This window comes from Aspergillus udagawae (genome assembly GCF_001078395.1).
Source record: "Aspergillus udagawae IFM 46973 DNA, scaffold_1, whole genome shotgun sequence".
Classification (NCBI taxonomy): domain Eukaryota; kingdom Fungi; phylum Ascomycota; class Eurotiomycetes; order Eurotiales; family Aspergillaceae; genus Aspergillus; species Aspergillus udagawae.
In genome coordinates this window covers 1081030-1097150 of record NW_025091264.1, presented here as the reverse complement: position 1 = coordinate 1097150, position 16121 = coordinate 1081030, and the positions used below count along the sequence as shown (strand labels likewise).

The 16121-nt window shown below is 48.4% G+C and overlaps 6 protein-coding genes across 6 annotated transcripts; 2 read left to right on the top strand and 4 right to left on the bottom strand.

Moving 5' to 3' along the window:
• Positions 1 to 1395: 1395 nt before the first annotated feature.
• Aud_000370 (uncharacterized protein) lies at positions 1396 to 1772 on the top strand (the record flags this gene model as incomplete). Its single annotated transcript, XM_043285883.1, has 2 exons — positions 1396 to 1480; positions 1537 to 1772. 2 exons carry the CDS (start codon positions 1396 to 1398, stop codon positions 1770 to 1772), a joined length of 321 nt encoding a protein of 106 aa, XP_043141818.1.
• A 1377-nt stretch (positions 1773 to 3149) lies between these two features.
• On the top strand, positions 3150 to 5090 carry Aud_000369 (uncharacterized protein; the record flags this gene model as incomplete). Its single annotated transcript, XM_043285882.1, has 1 exon — positions 3150 to 5090. One exon carries the CDS (start codon positions 3150 to 3152, stop codon positions 5088 to 5090), a length of 1941 nt encoding a protein of 646 aa, XP_043141817.1.
• Positions 5091 to 7720: 2630 nt separating this feature from the next.
• On the bottom strand, positions 7721 to 8936 carry Aud_000368 (uncharacterized protein; the record flags this gene model as incomplete). The annotated part of the gene is made up of 3 exons (XM_043285881.1): positions 7721 to 8233; positions 8385 to 8716; positions 8789 to 8936. The coding sequence occupies 3 exons, from the start codon at positions 8934 to 8936 to the stop codon at positions 7721 to 7723; spliced, it is 993 nt and encodes a 330-aa protein (XP_043141816.1).
• Positions 8937 to 9039: 103 nt separating this feature from the next.
• Positions 9040 to 9735, bottom strand: Aud_000367 (uncharacterized protein; the record flags this gene model as incomplete). The annotated part of the gene is made up of 1 exon (XM_043285880.1): positions 9040 to 9735. One exon carries the CDS (start codon positions 9733 to 9735, stop codon positions 9040 to 9042), a length of 696 nt encoding a protein of 231 aa, XP_043141815.1.
• Positions 9736 to 11369: 1634 nt separating this feature from the next.
• Aud_000366 (uncharacterized protein) lies at positions 11370 to 11825 on the bottom strand (the record flags this gene model as incomplete). The annotated part of the gene is made up of 1 exon (XM_043285879.1): positions 11370 to 11825. The coding sequence occupies one exon, from the start codon at positions 11823 to 11825 to the stop codon at positions 11370 to 11372; it is 456 nt and encodes a 151-aa protein (XP_043141814.1).
• Positions 11826 to 13452: 1627 nt separating this feature from the next.
• Positions 13453 to 15097, bottom strand: Aud_000365 (leucine-rich repeat domain-containing protein; the record flags this gene model as incomplete). The annotated part of the gene is made up of 2 exons (XM_043285878.1): positions 13453 to 14419; positions 14469 to 15097. 2 exons carry the CDS (start codon positions 15095 to 15097, stop codon positions 13453 to 13455), a joined length of 1596 nt encoding a protein of 531 aa, XP_043141813.1.
• Between the last annotated feature and the right edge of the window lie 1024 nt (positions 15098 to 16121).

Sequence of the window (16121 nt, the reverse complement as noted above, 5' to 3'; positions counted from 1 at the left end):
GATCGAAAATCGTGATTCAAGTGCAGATGTCCTCTTGTAGGCTGCTGCTTTATGACCAATCACAAGGTCGATCAAGGGGGATAGAGCCGGGGCTCATCGAGGACAATCACAAAGCGGACGTAAGGGCAGGAATTTGACGGAAACGCTATCGAGACAAGGAGAAACGGAGGAAGATAACTCAAGACACAGAGAACTCGATGAGAAAAGAGAAACGGCAGGATGGACAGACTGTTGAAGAGAAGGAGAAGGAGGAGAAGAGGGTAAAAGCCACCACCACCACATGGAGCGATCGTCACTGCGTCAGAGAAACAACAGAGTCACAACACGCAATAAGTGGGAACGGCAGCTAGCAAACGTAGGCCTTAGGCAGCCACAGCACAGCCTCGGATTCACGGGTTCTGCGGGACTGAGGCGTCGATCCATCAGGCAACGAACATTCTGTTTCGACGGCGGTATCACGGTAATGTACCTTGGCATTACATGGGATGTAGGAACAAGTATCAAATCTTAGGTTGGTTAATATTTCCACTTAGTACGATGATTACTTTGAAAGTCGTAAAAATAATGAGAGCACCCACATATGCAAAAATTTAAAATTAGAAACGTCGTTTTTCCCCTTTGCTAAAAGCTCAGATCAAAAGATGGAGGTACTTGGCGCCCTTACACCCTACCTGTCTATATTGTAATGCATTTACTACCTTAATCCCCACATCATGCTACGTACCTACATTTACTCCGTAGATAGTCTGTCCAACCCGCCCCACATCTTCAACAGCTCAGTCGTGCCTTAAATTAGTTTTAGTTGTTCTTTGCAATTATAAGGCATGATCGACGAACTGCTCACAAGTCACCTAGATTCAAAGACTAAATAAGCGAAGAGTCGACTCAGTCTATGACTTTGCTTTGTTCTAATTGCTTTACGGAGTACCCTGCTTTAATCAATGAATCCATGACCACGTCCTCCTAGTGGCTGTCACGAAGTACTACTAATAAACACAAGTAACAGTGATCCGTGTTGAGGGATAACCCCAGTCAAAAGGATAGCCATGATAAGGTAGCTCATGATACAGTCGCTCTGGAAACAGGCCAGTGAGACCCTCTGCTGTATTTCATCACTATTATCTCTACCACAACTCTTCATAGAGCGTCTCCGGATCAAGATGACGCTGGATGACACAAGACTGATCCCACCACCTTTTACGGTCGATTGTGGTCCTAGCCAAACTTCACGATCTCTCTAAGCTATGGGAATGATTAGTCCTATATCGTCACGCTTGCTTGGTGGCGGGAGAATGTTTGGCTCCTTATATAGTGAGACAGGCATCGCTCGATTAGACGTCCAAGTGGCGGGAAATCATCAAATCGATTCAATTTCAGTTGCAGAAAATCGTCAACATGTCCAACATTTTCCGCAAAGTCAAAGATGTCATGAGTGGGCGTCTCAATGACCCCAACGACACCGCTCAATACGATGACGGCGGTAAGTAAATGACTGAGCGAACTTGCGTTGTGGCACCTGGTCTGACTTGTCTGTAGACAAGCGTACTTACAATGATAGCGCAAGCGGTAACGATTTCGGGTCTGGTGTCCACGATGCTCTTCCTGGTTCTGGCAACAGTAGGCCGAACATTGGCGAGAACGAGCGAGACAGGAACGATCAGCCTCCTCCTTCTGCAGAGAGACATCATGGTTCGCGAGGCTATCATGGGTCAAATTCGAGCACTGAAAACTATGCAACCGCTACAAATGATTACAGAGGTCCCACCAGCTAAGGCTTGGAACCAAGGTTGATGATATTCTAGACATACCCTTGACTCGCCCCGTCAAACTAACAATACTTTTAGTCGATATAAGTTGATCGTCTCTCAAGGTCACGGCGTCCCTGCTTGGCCCTGAAATTATAGTAATATGGAGGATGTCTGTGGCTCATTCAAATATTCGCATGTAATCAAATTCTTCAGTACCTATCAGATGAAACTAAAATTATGATTATATGTAGGAGTGTTCCTATATGTGATGTTTGCCTCCTGCTTTGTAGGCTCATACGTTTTCTTCAAGAAACAGATGTTGGTTGTCTTACGTTTCTTACGTTTTGCACCTCACTTCATAAAGAGTGGTGTGCAGGTAGAGACTAGTTTCGATCCTTATATGCCGGTATGTACCTCTATAGTCTTCTCTTGGCCCTTTTTTGGTTACTGGAAGACTTATCCGGCCCGCGGGACTGCTCATGACAGCCCGAAAGATAACCTTGGTACATCCACCAGGCAAGACCCGTATAGAAGACCAACCTGATTATCATTCGGATTATCATTCAACGTGCTTTTCCCAAAGACCTTGAGTCCGTATCGATCGGTCCTGATCAGTTAACTCTTCTGGCATACTGCCTTGGTGAGGAATCCGAAACTAGTTCGTCCCTCCACATCTTCCAGCAGACAGAGGCGACTCAGCCTTCTGCATGTACAAAACGTAGCATTTAATTGTATAAGTTGTGTTTAAAAGAAAGGACAGTGCTATGGATTTACTGAAATACGGAGCTGGGGCGTCCGCAGAGCCATTGGTCGAGGCTTTGACAAGTCCTGGCTTACTGGTGAGAGCACTTGCTCCTCTAGGTGAACATATGACAACAAATAGAACAAACAGGAGACACTTGGGTGATTCCTTCTGGGAGTAAACCATCTCACCTTCCGCTACAAACATCCCAATCTTCGCGTCTTCTACCACCTCCATCACCGCATCTCAGGTGAGCGGGTAACGAAAGTGACTAGACTCTCAAGAACAGCACGTTACGCCTTGGTCTCGGCACCATCTGAGGTCCCAGTTCGAAGGCTCCCATGTTGAGACTCCTTGTATTTTGTCTCTTCTGCAGCAACACAAACTGTCTGCACCAGCCATCCAGTTTACATATCTCAGTCCTCCCATCCAACCCTTCTCTTACATCAAAACACACCCAGGCTACACATATCATTCGTGAGCTTCAAGCATTACGATTGTTTGAATCCCGTTTGGGTCAGCCTCCAACCCTTCTCATAGCTCTCCCCAGGGCACGAAGCATTGTCGAGCGCTCTCTCTATCATCCCAAGCCGAACACCAACATCCTCGCAACGTGCATTCCACAGCTTCTAGTCGGAAACTCTCACGGCAAGCCAACCATGATGAGTCAAATACTGTCTCGCAGTCATCAGAGCAAACCGGGCCTAGCCAGAGCTGCTACTGGTAACGGCATAAACATGGACGTACAGCATGAACTGCACAGTCTCGATGACATCGCTTCCTCTCGACCGGTTGCATTGAGTGAGCTCTGGAATAGAGCAAGCTTGCGTGGCAAGATCACAAAGCCACTGAAGCCCCTGCAGATTGGTGGTAGACGAATTCGCGATGTAAACGAGGTCTCAACTGACACTGAATCCGTTGTTGTCGCACAATGCAAGCCTCGTGCTCACCTTACTCCGATGCACCGCTCTTATACCGAGGCGGGTCACCACGAGGGTCAACAAACTGAAATGTTGCAACGCTCCCGTATTCGTTCGGAAGCATACTATTTGAAATACGCATATGAGGCGAAAGAGCACCTCTGGCATGAAAAAGCCGATGCTCATGTTCAGCAGAACCCCCTAAGCTACTGCGACGGCTACGATCCTTCCTATCTTCAGTGTCTCCGCCACGATTATCGCAGCGTATCAGATGGGCTTTTCTTCAAACATCAGAACTTCTTGCAATCCGAACATGCTATCTGGCCTGCAGAGCCGTGCGCGGCGCCCAACAACCCTCGCGCTGTCTCCTACGAGCAATGCCCCGTCTCTGATCACCAGTACATACCGGAGTCGTACATCGAGCTCCCGCATGGCGGCATCGACAATGGATATGATCAGTCAGGATGTGGGTCGCTGGAGACTCCAGTTTACCATTATAGCCAGAGAGACGTTCATAGGGCGGCCCTCCCGATTGAGAATGCGTATTCCGACCAAGCCCAGGTCAATTATACCAGCCACGACCCCGTTCAAGCCGATGCAGAACTTTTAGAGGTCGTTCGTCAAAAGTTTCTGGGAAAGATCTCTAGTTCAGCTCGGGCAAAGATTTCAGGCACTACGGAAATTCAGGCTTCCGACCCTGTTCGAGTTTCCCTGCCGTCTCATGACAGGAAGCCAAGCTCTGCTGAGAGCGATTCGTCCAAAGCTAGCAGCAAACGATCGATAAAAGAAGAGGCAACTGCCTTCCTTCAAAGCGTCGTTGAGAATTCTCAACGGGATACCAAAGGAACCAGGCCTCAGGATCTGACGGTGCAGTCCGACGAGCCTGTTATTGTTCGGCTACAACAAGAAAACCACGAATCAGAACACATAAAATCACAGTCTGTTGGCATGTGTGACCGTCATGCAAGCTTCGAGGACGCACACCCAGTCAACCAACAGGTCAACCTTCCGCAGAAAGGTACCAATTCGCTTTTGAAAGCGGGCACTGATGAACCCCTTCCTCGCACCACGAATCATCATCTTGTTCATAAGGGAGATGGAGCAAAGGACAAGGAAGAGAAGCCTTACGATAGGGTGCTTATAGCCAACAGCAAGGCTGTCGCACCTCCACCGGGGCTTCCACTGCCCTTGGAACAACAGAGGACTACTGATTTCTTGCTCTTCGATACCTTGGCACCAAACAGAGCTAGGGTCGAGGAAGCGAATTCCTGGTTTCATACCGATAACCGAGGTGCCAGTGAGCTCCGGCAGCTGGTCTCATCCATAGCTTATGATCACGTTGAGAGAGAAGCATTGCTCCACGGTACTTCTCGCCCTACTTCAGCGACTACAACGGCATGGCAGACGACTCTGCTTCTGGGAAATGTTATTGCCAATCTTCAATTGCATGCGTTCAGTGACCCTACCAAGCAGACAGACTACTTTTCAAATTACGGAGTGGTCGACTCGGGCTGTTGCGAGCCCAGCCATGGCGGACGCCGCAGTTATTTCTTTCAGGACCCTGCAGTTACCAATTGGAAACTTCCAACCGACCGAGCCACCCCAGAGATTAGAATCGAGTCAGAAGATGAACTCGCCGGGCCTCAAGTCAACGGCGGTCAACCTTCTGGTACTTGGTAGAAGCCTTGAACAGTTTTGTGGTAATCCTTGCTTTAACTGAACCTGTAAATTGGTAGATCACGCAACAGGCTCGCAAGCATGGATAGCATGGATAGCATGGATAGCATGATAGAGGATGGGGCTCTATATGGTGATGGAAAAGGAGAGAAAGAGGATGGAGCTTTTACAAGGCAGATGGCTCAGTGGATAGCTTTGGGGTTCTGCAGTGTAGTCAGAAGATCTATGTTACCTTGCAAGTTTTCAAAGCTCTACACAACCTGGGAACTACGACTTTTCTTCCACAGTTGGTAAAACTTGGTGCCGGTCCGTTATAGGTGTCTAGGGCTGATTTTCTATGGGAAAGCATTCAAATAGTCTTGGATCAACGCATTAATCCTTTAGGCAGTCGTGTTCTCTTCTCTCCTCTGTCTGGTATCTCCCAAGATCGAGTCACAATAGCCTTGAAATGTATAGTTTCAGTGGCCTGCTCCATTCAGTTGGTGACCGGTCGTTTCTTTCCTCATCTTCCTCCTTTGAGCGGGAATCTTTTGCTTTTGTACTACTATCTAGGAAAAAAGTCTATCCTTGGCCTTCAAATTTCATCAAAAAGCTTCAAGCTGATCTTTGTGTTCACAATCAGATAACCCAAGCATCATACATTTCGCAGCTCCCCCATCATACTTATCACATTCAATACAAGATTTTGTCACAACTTCTTTTTATTATTCAAAAGGTCTTCATGTTCCATTCAGCATCCGAGGAGCCTATGCGGCCTGAGACAAGTATGTCCCAGCCGAGACGGTCTTCGCTCAGGTCTTCACACAGCTCATCAACCAGCTGCTGGTCATTCCAAGAACTCAGCCATTGTGTTGACGATCCATAGCTCCCGGATTTCGTCCAAGAGGCCATTAGAAACAATGATTCGCGATGCCCAGTTTCAGTGATCAGGGATCGGAACATTCTCGAGCACAACAGTAGACATATGCACTGTTACATTCCTCATATTCTTCCTTGCAGTGACTACCAGCAAAAAGTCTGACTATAATCACTAGCTCTACCCCAATGGTACTACGCATCTGCTGCATTGGTTCTTCTATTTGCTTCAGATCGCATTGAACTCCATTTTGGCCACTGGCCCCTAAGTTCTAGCGGTATATAGCATCAAAGACATGGCCGGGCTTTACGCTCTTTCTAGCTTCTCGCAGTTGTTTTCTGAAGATATCAAGCCATATATGGTCGAAAGGCCGTATAACAGCTACTTCGCAGGAAGGGCTACCGAGAGAAACCCTTGATATATGCTCTGTTTCGCGGAATAGGAGGACATTAGCAGTGAATTGAAGGTCCATCTGGTCTCTGAGCTATTTTTCCCAGCTGTGAATGTAGCATATCACTGTGCAGGGCTTAACCCAGTGTTTGCCCTAGGGGTGGAAAGTGCTTTTCTTCTCCCTGCACTCGCGCACACAACTAATCTTCTTCCTAACACAGTCCCCTCATCTTCCTTCAAATCTCTCCATTTCATCCTTTACTATTACTTCTCCAGCCTCGAGTTCTTCATCAACCTTGACCTCTTCATCTATGACTCTTTCTTCCTGTTGTTGTTAACTGGCCATTCTGTATCTATCAAGCGTACCATAATCAATATCGAAAGGATACAGTCAGTTCCATCATTTTCAGTGAAAGTCTTGACAGTACACACACTACAATAATATAGGAAGTGTCGTCAGCTCTGCCTTTTCGAAGAAAGTTCAGCACTGAAAATAGTTTCAATAACGCTTGGGATAGGCATTCATGCCATGTACTGTCCTCGAGAGATATAGATTCTAGCATGAATCTACGGAGTACAGTACCAATAAGATTTCAAGAGAAAACCAATAATCTATTATTTTGCAAAAGAGTCAGAAATTGAACTTGAATCAACGCATCATCTGGTTAACCTCTAAGGCTAAGCGGTTTAATGAACCTGTTTCCTAACTCTATTATTTTCGTTATGTAGCTACCATGATATTCTGTAAATGAACCTGTTTCCTAACTCTATTATTTTCGTCATGTAGCTACCATGATATTCTGTAATCTGAGCTCCTTCCCACGGAGCAAGTAGTGTTGGACTCTTACTGTATTAGCATGCAATATGCCTAGTCTTCAAGAAGCCTACGATACTAGCATTCGATATTCTCACAAGTATAGACCGTCAAACTCTGAATTTGTTAAGATAACTACGTAGTGCCTCATGCAGTTGGTAACCCTTCTCGAAAGCTTGTGACGTTAGCAACCGCCGTGTCAGGGACTAATCTAGTAGAGTAAAGCTAAAATTGCTCTTAGGCTAATTTACATCTGCTCCTGTGGCGGTTAAAGCAGTGCATGAAGGTACAAAAAATTTTGACGTCGAGTTGTATATTCAGTCTGCCGTACGTAGACCTGCTTCTAGAGAGCCTGAGGCATCTCAAACACAACGTTCCTACGATACAGAGTACCAAGTCCTATGTTGGTCGTCTACGCCGTTTTTAGATCAAGAGAGTATTAAGGAAAGCGCAGTGTCAGCCATCAAACCACTACGCCAAAAAGGTGTCTAGACGACCATTTCTAGCATAGTACAAATGATAGGCTTATTCTGGTTAACACGCAGTCTCATTGTTGAATCGACAATCTACTACTCAAATAACCGAAACAATACAGGTTCGTCGTCCACGCCCGTTTCTTTCGAGGGTCCGTAGTCTCTCCTCAGCAAGTCGTGCTTCGAACATCTCGCGCTCCTCCTGGGCACGTAAACGCTCTTCCTGTGCAATCATCGACCGTAGGCGCATCTCGTTGGATTGACGTCTGAGGGCTTGGACATCGTTCCCCTCAACGTAATACGCTGCTCTCATTGCCACATCGCGCCCAGGGCTACGGCGATCCCTGTATCCACGCTCGATGGACAAATCTGGGTGCTCAGGGGAGTGTGATCGTTCCCGTTCCCGATACAGTTGGAGGGCGAACTCGTCATATTCGCGAGGTTCCGATGGGGCCCTTTGGTCCCCGAAGTCCTCCATCATCTCCACGTCTTCGTGGCCGGCCTCTTCTTCATCTTGTGGCGGCGCTGCAGACAACCCAGGCAGTGACTGAGGCGCTTGGCTGTACGAAGCGCACTGGGGTAACGCGACCCACGCTCTGCGTGCCGAAAAGGCCTGCGACTGTACCAGTACCCCCGCCAAGAGGATCGGTCCGAAAAGGTCTCATCTTCTGATTGAGATGGTACTGGGGGTGGGAGGACTTGGGAATATCGACTGCATAACAGGTAATAAGCATATGAAATATAATTGTGTATCTTGAACATACCTCGCTCTGCTGCAGTACTGGCACGGCTGCAACAGCCGGATCGAGGACCTGGCTTGCTAAGCTCCCTTTTCTTGACGCTCCCAGTCTGCGTTGATCGGAGTTTGCGCTGTCGATTCTGACTTGTGCAAGCTGATAGGCTGGAGTTCGGAAGCGAACAAGTTGGCCACACCACCGCTGAAGTGGAGTGTGTTTGCTCAGAGCTGCAACAACAGCCTCCGCGAGATTGTCGACGCCCTTATTTGAGCCAGCGACAAGCAGGACCTTCAAATTCAATGCCATGAGCAAGAGGATGATGACCACAGCAGTTCTTGTTTTTCCTGTTCCAGGTGGCCCTTTGATCAGGTTGACACCGCAGGTGATCTCAAAGGTTGACTTTTAAGAAAGCCCGTCGCTGAGTCTCATACACTGGTAGCTCATGCCAGGGTGGAAAAAGGCCTCGACCCAGAATGGATCATGGTCGAGGTGCACATCGGTGGTAGTATCATGAAGAGCAACTTCAATGAGTTGCGCATCGTCGGCAAAAGGCGCATTGCAGTTCAGGCACTGAGACATGATGGCTATTATCATATTAGCAAGTCTGATGACTGAAAAAAGGGAAGAAGAGACAGGGGTTTTTAATAAAGAATAACAGATTAAAGATAAAGAACGGGAGGCCTTACCTGAATAACCCCAGGGGGGAATTTTCCAGGATATAAGAAATTCTCTCGGCTTGCTGCTGTGGAAGAATCTTGGACATCTTGCGGGCGTCGAGAAGAAAGTAGAAATCGCTGATAGGGTCCAATTCAACTCCGTGGGCGAGTACTGTTCTTTCTGTTCTTTTCAGCAAAAGTCCCTCCCCTTCTTTGCCTTCCAGCTCTCCCCAGGATCTGCATAAGCTCACTTCCCCAAGCGCCTTGATCTGCTCATCGATTGGCATGGTGTTTGGCTTGACGAATGTGACAATCTCAATTTCACGATGCTGGGGAATGTCGCTCTTCACGAGAAGAACAAGATCGCCAGAGCTGTGTGTCTCAACAGCAACCCCTTTCTGGTTCTGATCGGTCTTGACGTATGTCCGGGCCTCCTCAGCTACCTCGAATTGAACCTCGGTTTCACCCTCTACTGCTTGGAGCTTGATATGGACAAAGAAACTGTCTCGCAATGACTCTGTTTTCGCTGGAGTGTACCATGCTCGGTGACGGCGAGATGGATTAAAAACGTTGGCGACCAACCAATACTGAGTATCTTTCTCGATCCTGGACGCCTCGACCAACCTGCAGTGTCGGTCATAGTCATCGATGAAGAATGCATCATGAGGAATCAACCGAGTATTTGCCTCTTTGAAGGGTCCTTTTCTTTTGTGAAGAGCCATGGCATTGGTGGACTGCGACCCTCTCCGTCCTTAGGGGGATTCTAACGATACCACCAGAATGCTTTTTCAGTTGCGAGGCTACCCAGCACTGTCAGCCATTGGATTGTATCTGGCACAGTTTTGAATTTCGGGTCGAAATACCTGGAAAATGAAGACGCCTTCTGCTTGTTCTGCCAAGCTCTCGAGGTAGTGCCAGTCAAGGTCATCGTTGCAGACCATGCTCCCTCCATTCTCACAACTATGGGATCGATGCGGCACAAGATGTTGAAGTAATACACCCGAGGCCAATCTTGGAAGCATTCGGGCCATTGATGCCCTTAATTGTCAGATCTCCTCCTCCCTTTTGTCATCGCCTGTTGCACCCTCAATTCCCGCATTCAGAGAGCAGTTTTGAGGCGGGATAACTAAATGCCATCCGCTTCCTTGGTGTTGCGTGCGGAGGACCAATCGAGGTTGCTGCGAGTCGAGTATGACTTGGACTTTGGCATTGAGCCAACCCTTGGCGCTAGCAATGCGGCAAATGCGCCATTTTCCACAAGCCTTGTAAAGCGTAGAGGATTAGTCTTTGCCTTGTGGCTCCTTGAACCAGTTCTCGTTGTAGATCGAGATGTTCGCCATTATTGCGGCACGGTGAAAATCTACCGGTAGTATTCAAAGTTAGAACACCCAGCGTTGAATGATGGAATTGACATAAAAGCTTACCGAGGTGGATATGACTAAAGTTCGGATGTCGATCGATTTGAGAGTTTCGAGTATTGACGGCTCACTAATTAAAGTGAGCTACACGCTTTACAGAACACGCCCAAATAGCTGCTTACCGCTGAGTCCAGTAGGAATACGGTTCGAGAAATCAAGGAAAACCGAACCCTCTAAGAGAGATAGCTAAATGTTCGTCAGTCAGGATTTCCAAAGCTTTGATCGGTTAAACTCACCAAGGCGAAAATTCAGGAAAACCGAACTCTACGACAGCCGGGGCTATCGACGCATCAGCAATGCATATGAAAAACGAGAGATGGAGCTACTCACCTTGTGCGTACAACTGACGCAAATCAGACTCTCTACGAGAGCCGCTGCACTGTCAGATGCTCTGGACGTTTCGTACTAGAAAGTCGGGATAGTTACGCAAAAAATCAACAGAGAGAGTCTTCGAGCCACGATTCAAGCAGAGGAAGGAAGTGTAGAAGGGCTGGACTCGGAGCATCAAAATGGCAGTACTAGGAGCATGGGGAGGCCACGAGGAGGAGAGGAGGAGAACACAAACGGGAAGCAGATTTAAAATATCTGCCAGAAGAAGTGCGTCCATTGGTCTCTCATGCTTGGTTACTGCATCTCATGTTGGCATCTATGGTAAGGCGGAGTACCAGGTGTCCCGGTGCGCGGATGTGCTTCGCATCGAAGATGTCGAAGGGACCAAAGCAATGCAATGTCAGAAAGCCACTCTCCTCAGGAGTCATTGAGTCGGAATGCTCATCCAGATATTGCTTATAACCATCGCCGGGCTTTGCGAAGGTAACGAAGACCTCTTGTCGATGCTGGCTTATCAAGATGTACCTAACCTGTTATTAGAAACTGAGAGTACTGATCTCGCAACCTCTTGCGCCAGCACTTACGGGGACACTTCTTTATTGTCATTGTCATTGATAGGTTGGCCGATCCATGCTCTCGGTTCCCATTTGCATGAGGGTCTTTTGGGCGTTCTCGAGCAAGATGAACGGTTTGACTTCAACAATGGCGGAGTTCTGACTGTCACTTGGTGTTTCTCGTTTGGACAAGCGGCCATCTGTCTTTGCTACAATCGTAGCATTTCCCAGCTTGACGGTCATACTTTGTCTATGCGGATCCCACCGCAGATTCCTTGCTTCCTTGCAATAATAGCTCAACATGTCGAGGAAATTCACAAGAGCCATGTTCACGGTTTCCTCGTCCTTTGTTCGGGCGAACACGTGTTTCGCTGAGTCGGGATACGCCGCAGAGAAGTTGGATAGTCCGCCAGCCGTGGTATTACCCGTTTGATTAGTTGGGCTGCACGCCCCACGCGTAGAATCAGCATCATTGCTAGGGTCGTTGCTCCGCGTCTCCGCGTCGGGCATAGTTTCGACCGCTGGTAAGTTTTCTACCGTTGCCGTTGGAGTTCCGACTTTCCTTAACCTTGTTCTTGTCCTAGTCGATATAGGACCCTCAGGCGGTTGACTACCCTCAGGCGATATATTACCTGGAGACGGGTCCGTGGGTATTTCGTTGCCGATGCGGAGCTGAAACGATCGAGTTGAGGTAAACTTGCCGACGTCTATCTTGTCGTCATTATCCGTGCCCGCGTTCTCTTTAATATCACGAGATTCTCGACAGAGCGCTTCAGTGTTCACAGATGAAACTGCCGAAACACTGGATCGTCCCTCTGAAATAGAGCGGTCACATCCCCGTTTAGCATCTGATATCTGGTGAGTTCTTTAAATCAAAGATTCAGAAAGAGAAGGCTGTTGACAGAAAGTTGTCTTACAGAGAGAGGGATGAGGGGTTTAAGTAGACGCCATAGCTTATGCTATGGAGGAAGACTGTGAATAAGAATAGGCCATGATATAGATGACCAAGTAAATATAGCATCGGGGCATATAGAAGTGACTGGAAGAAAGGTCATTCACTGGCTTATTGCTTTGAGCATTCGATATAAAAAATAGAAAATGGCAAGCAGTGAATGCATGAGATAAGTGATTAAACAAGACAGAGAGGTGTACGTTATAGAAGCCAATATATATGTTTCGGGAGGCTGCTAGTGAGGAGAGGCAAGAGCACGTAGGTGGAAGTTGTGGTATAGAATGCCAGGTCTACCGCAGCCCAGGAAAGTGGTTCGCCACTCTCTCCAGTATGATAATGGATGATTGCTTGATACTGCTACAGATACAGAGACCATAATGTGCCAATACTGCCCAGCTCAAACTCTTTGTCGTGGAGAGATAAATGAAAAAAGATTGTGTATTGAAACAGACCATCTGCAACAGCATTCAGGGCCCTAGGGCCCCAGCACCTCTCCATTGCCTAAACAAAAAAGTACGAAACTGTCAAAAGGAATACAACAAATACGAGCCTGCAGGTATTCACATTGTGTAGATCAAATAACGTTGGGATATTATTACTTCTCAGCTTTTGTTTACAACTGCAACCAAGCCCTCACAAATGGTAAGGCTGGACACTGCGGGCCCTATGCCAGGCATTGGATAATTCTACTTGTGTAGGCTTGCTGCTACGAGAGATGTAATGTGATCTGTCCACAGTCCGGCATTCCAGAATACATGGGGCAGTAGGCAAGCCTCCTGGGTGGCTGGCGAATGGTTCCTCAATTAGAGGCCGGAGCCCAGAGATGAACTGGACATACACCTTTTCCTTCTAAGTTCTTTCTTCGTTTGAGAGGTAACCTGGATGCACAATGTACGAGTTGTAGTCCGGGGCTAGCAGGGTTCGCCAGTGGAGCGAGCTATAAAAACCACAGTGAGGTGAGCGGTCTGATTCAGTAAATCAGAACAGAGTGATACTAGGTAGATGCTCCTTCATGAAAACCTGCAGAGCTAATCATACAGAGAGCCTCGCCTCTTGAGCTCAAGAGGAATCAAAGGTAAGACGGCGAATATACACCAGCATATGTACAGCACACATGACAGTCTATCGACAAACGCTTAGGATCACAAATGCACATTCCCACCCCAACCTCCAATCGTGATCGTATCAGCCTTGTTGCTGACCAGTTTCAGCTTGGGGCATTGACTCTTCGGCTTCAGGAACGCATGCCCAACTGCAACCAAACCTTCGAAACGGCAAGGGGCGGAGCTGCTCCCCAGGACACCGAGGTCTCTTGAGCCCGTTCTCATAGGTACTGCAGTCCCACCATTCAATCCATTCGGTGCGAGGAATTACGAAGCTGCGGTGACATATTGAGCAGCTTCTACCGCCGGCATTTCTGACACCCTTAGCCTGTCGAAGGAGGCGAACCATTAGTTCCGGATAGCCGATCATTTCGGAGTCGGATATCTGGTCGCAATAGACCGACTGGCTGAAAGCCAGGAGAGACACCTCACGCAGAGAGGGCACATGAGACGGCGCATACCCCGAAGATCTCGAATGCAAGTTACTGCTTTGCCCATCCGTTATGGGAATACCTTCCATGTTGAACCGTCGGACGGGGCTGATCGCCACTTGAATGGGGGCCCATGCTTCCTCGGGTGCGGGGCCTTCGTAATGGCACGACTTTAACGCTTCCTCCGGCGACGCTGCCTCGCTACCATCGGGGGAGTACCACCTTGTAACTTCTACCTCATTGATCTGAAGAAGAGGGTTGGGCCGCACCATCAGATGTTTCAGGTCACCCTTCTTGATCAACCATAATAATTCCCAGGGAAGACATCGCAGGCGATTGACTGCAAGGTTAACCTCTTGCAGCATTGTCAACTTTCTTATAGCGGGAGGAATCTCTGTCAGCTTGTTGTTCCGCAAGCTGAGAACTCTGAGTGAGTCGAGTTCGAATATTTCTCCCGAAACTGCAGTAAGCGCGTTGCCAGCAAGGAATAGACGGAGAAACGGTTTCAAGGAGCTGTAGCCCTCTTCCGATATTGGAGGCTCTCTGACTGATGGCAACTTGGTGAGATATTGAAGCGGAAGCAGCAAGCCCGACGGAAGCGCTCTCAGATTGCCATTGCTGCAAGAGTTAGCGCAGCTTCACACGACTCAATCAGGGATGATCTCACCTCAAGTCGACGCTGTCCTGCCCTTTTTCGAGACATTCATTGACAATCGTTCTAGCGAGCTGATGCTCCCTCGGCTCCTCCACCTTCCTGAAACCCCCCGGCTGTGGTACCGCCTGACGCAGCCGTAAATTCCCAGATTGTGAACTGATCGCACCCATCTGTCCCTCATCTCCCATCCCAGCCGGTGTAGAACCCTTCATATTCCTCATCAAGTCCTCCCCCCACATCAACGCATCCTCAGACGGCAAAAGCGACTCCGCCGTCGACTCATCACTCCCCATCCATACACCGCTATCTACAAGCCGTTTGTCCTTAAAATCCGCCCTCTTCCGCTTCGGATCGACTGCCATCTCTCCCCACCAGGTCCCCCGGTAGCGTCGTTTCCTGCCCGCTGCAGCTCCGGAGGAGACGGGGGCGTTGTAGTTTTCGAGACCAGACGCAGGGATATCATCGCTGGAGAAAAGCGCAGGGTCACTGGACGGCTGGCTGGAGCGGTCATCAAAGCGCGAGAGTCGGTATGTCTTTTTAAATGAGGAGCCGGATGGAGGTTTCGCAGCGCAGGAACTGGCATTGGCGGGGGAGCGGTGCCGGATTCGTCGCGGCGGAGGAAGAGGGACTTCGCTATCCATGCTGGGCGCAACTCTTTTTTCAGTATATTTCAAGAATTGGTTATTAGCGAAAAACAATGAGATGAAATTTTGTTTCTCTTTGACCACGCCGCTTGTTTTGGACTGTGGCGCGTCACCTCCGCAGTGGGGAAGCGAATCTGCGACGGACGTCAACAGGCCTTAGCGAGCAGGCGCAATCAATACCACGAGGGAGAATCTGAGGTCAGGCATGCCGAAACCATGACATGACGTCTGAAAGAATGTGGAATCAGATAATCTGTCCGACAGGTGACCGTCAACCAGTGGTCAGTCGACTGTTTACCCAAAACGGGGCACGCGTCGGCTTCCACCACGCGCTCTGCCAATCGGGCCAGCCGTTCCTCATTGAACAACTCCACTTGGTGATCAGACGGGAGCATTAAGCATTGAGCATTGAGCATGCTCATTTTGATCGGCGAACTATACTATCTAAAGGTCAACATAGGGAATTGATCTTATCGATCTGATGCACTGGTAATTTCTGCCTGTGGTGTAACATGACATTAGCAGAAATGCAATCAGACGAAACGAAGCCGACGGTTTATCTATGGAAGGAGGGGGAAAAAAGTGCATCTTGACCAGCAGCTTTGAATTGCTATTTAGTTGGCCTATGTACTACGCTATATGCAACATAATAGTATCCTCCAAGCTCAACAAACCACCTCGCAAGTCGAATGAAACCAAAACTCCGTGATCATAACCGGATGACCGGTAGACATCATGGAGGTAAAAGGGGAATAATCACCATCAACTCGTAGAAGAAGTCGTAAAGGGGGTATATGAATCCAAAGCGCCTCGACCACCTGCCTCATTCTTCAAATCGTAAAATCTCAGACGAGGGGGAAGAAGAAGTTGTAAAGAAGAAAAGAAGAATCAAAGGAATATATATATTCCAAGAGCGCAGTCGAGGGTAACAAGGCGATATACCATGAGGGCATCGCCTGCACTTCACTTGCGCGCAGAAGAGAATTTGATGAACTCGTCCGCAAGCTGAATGGGTGCGACG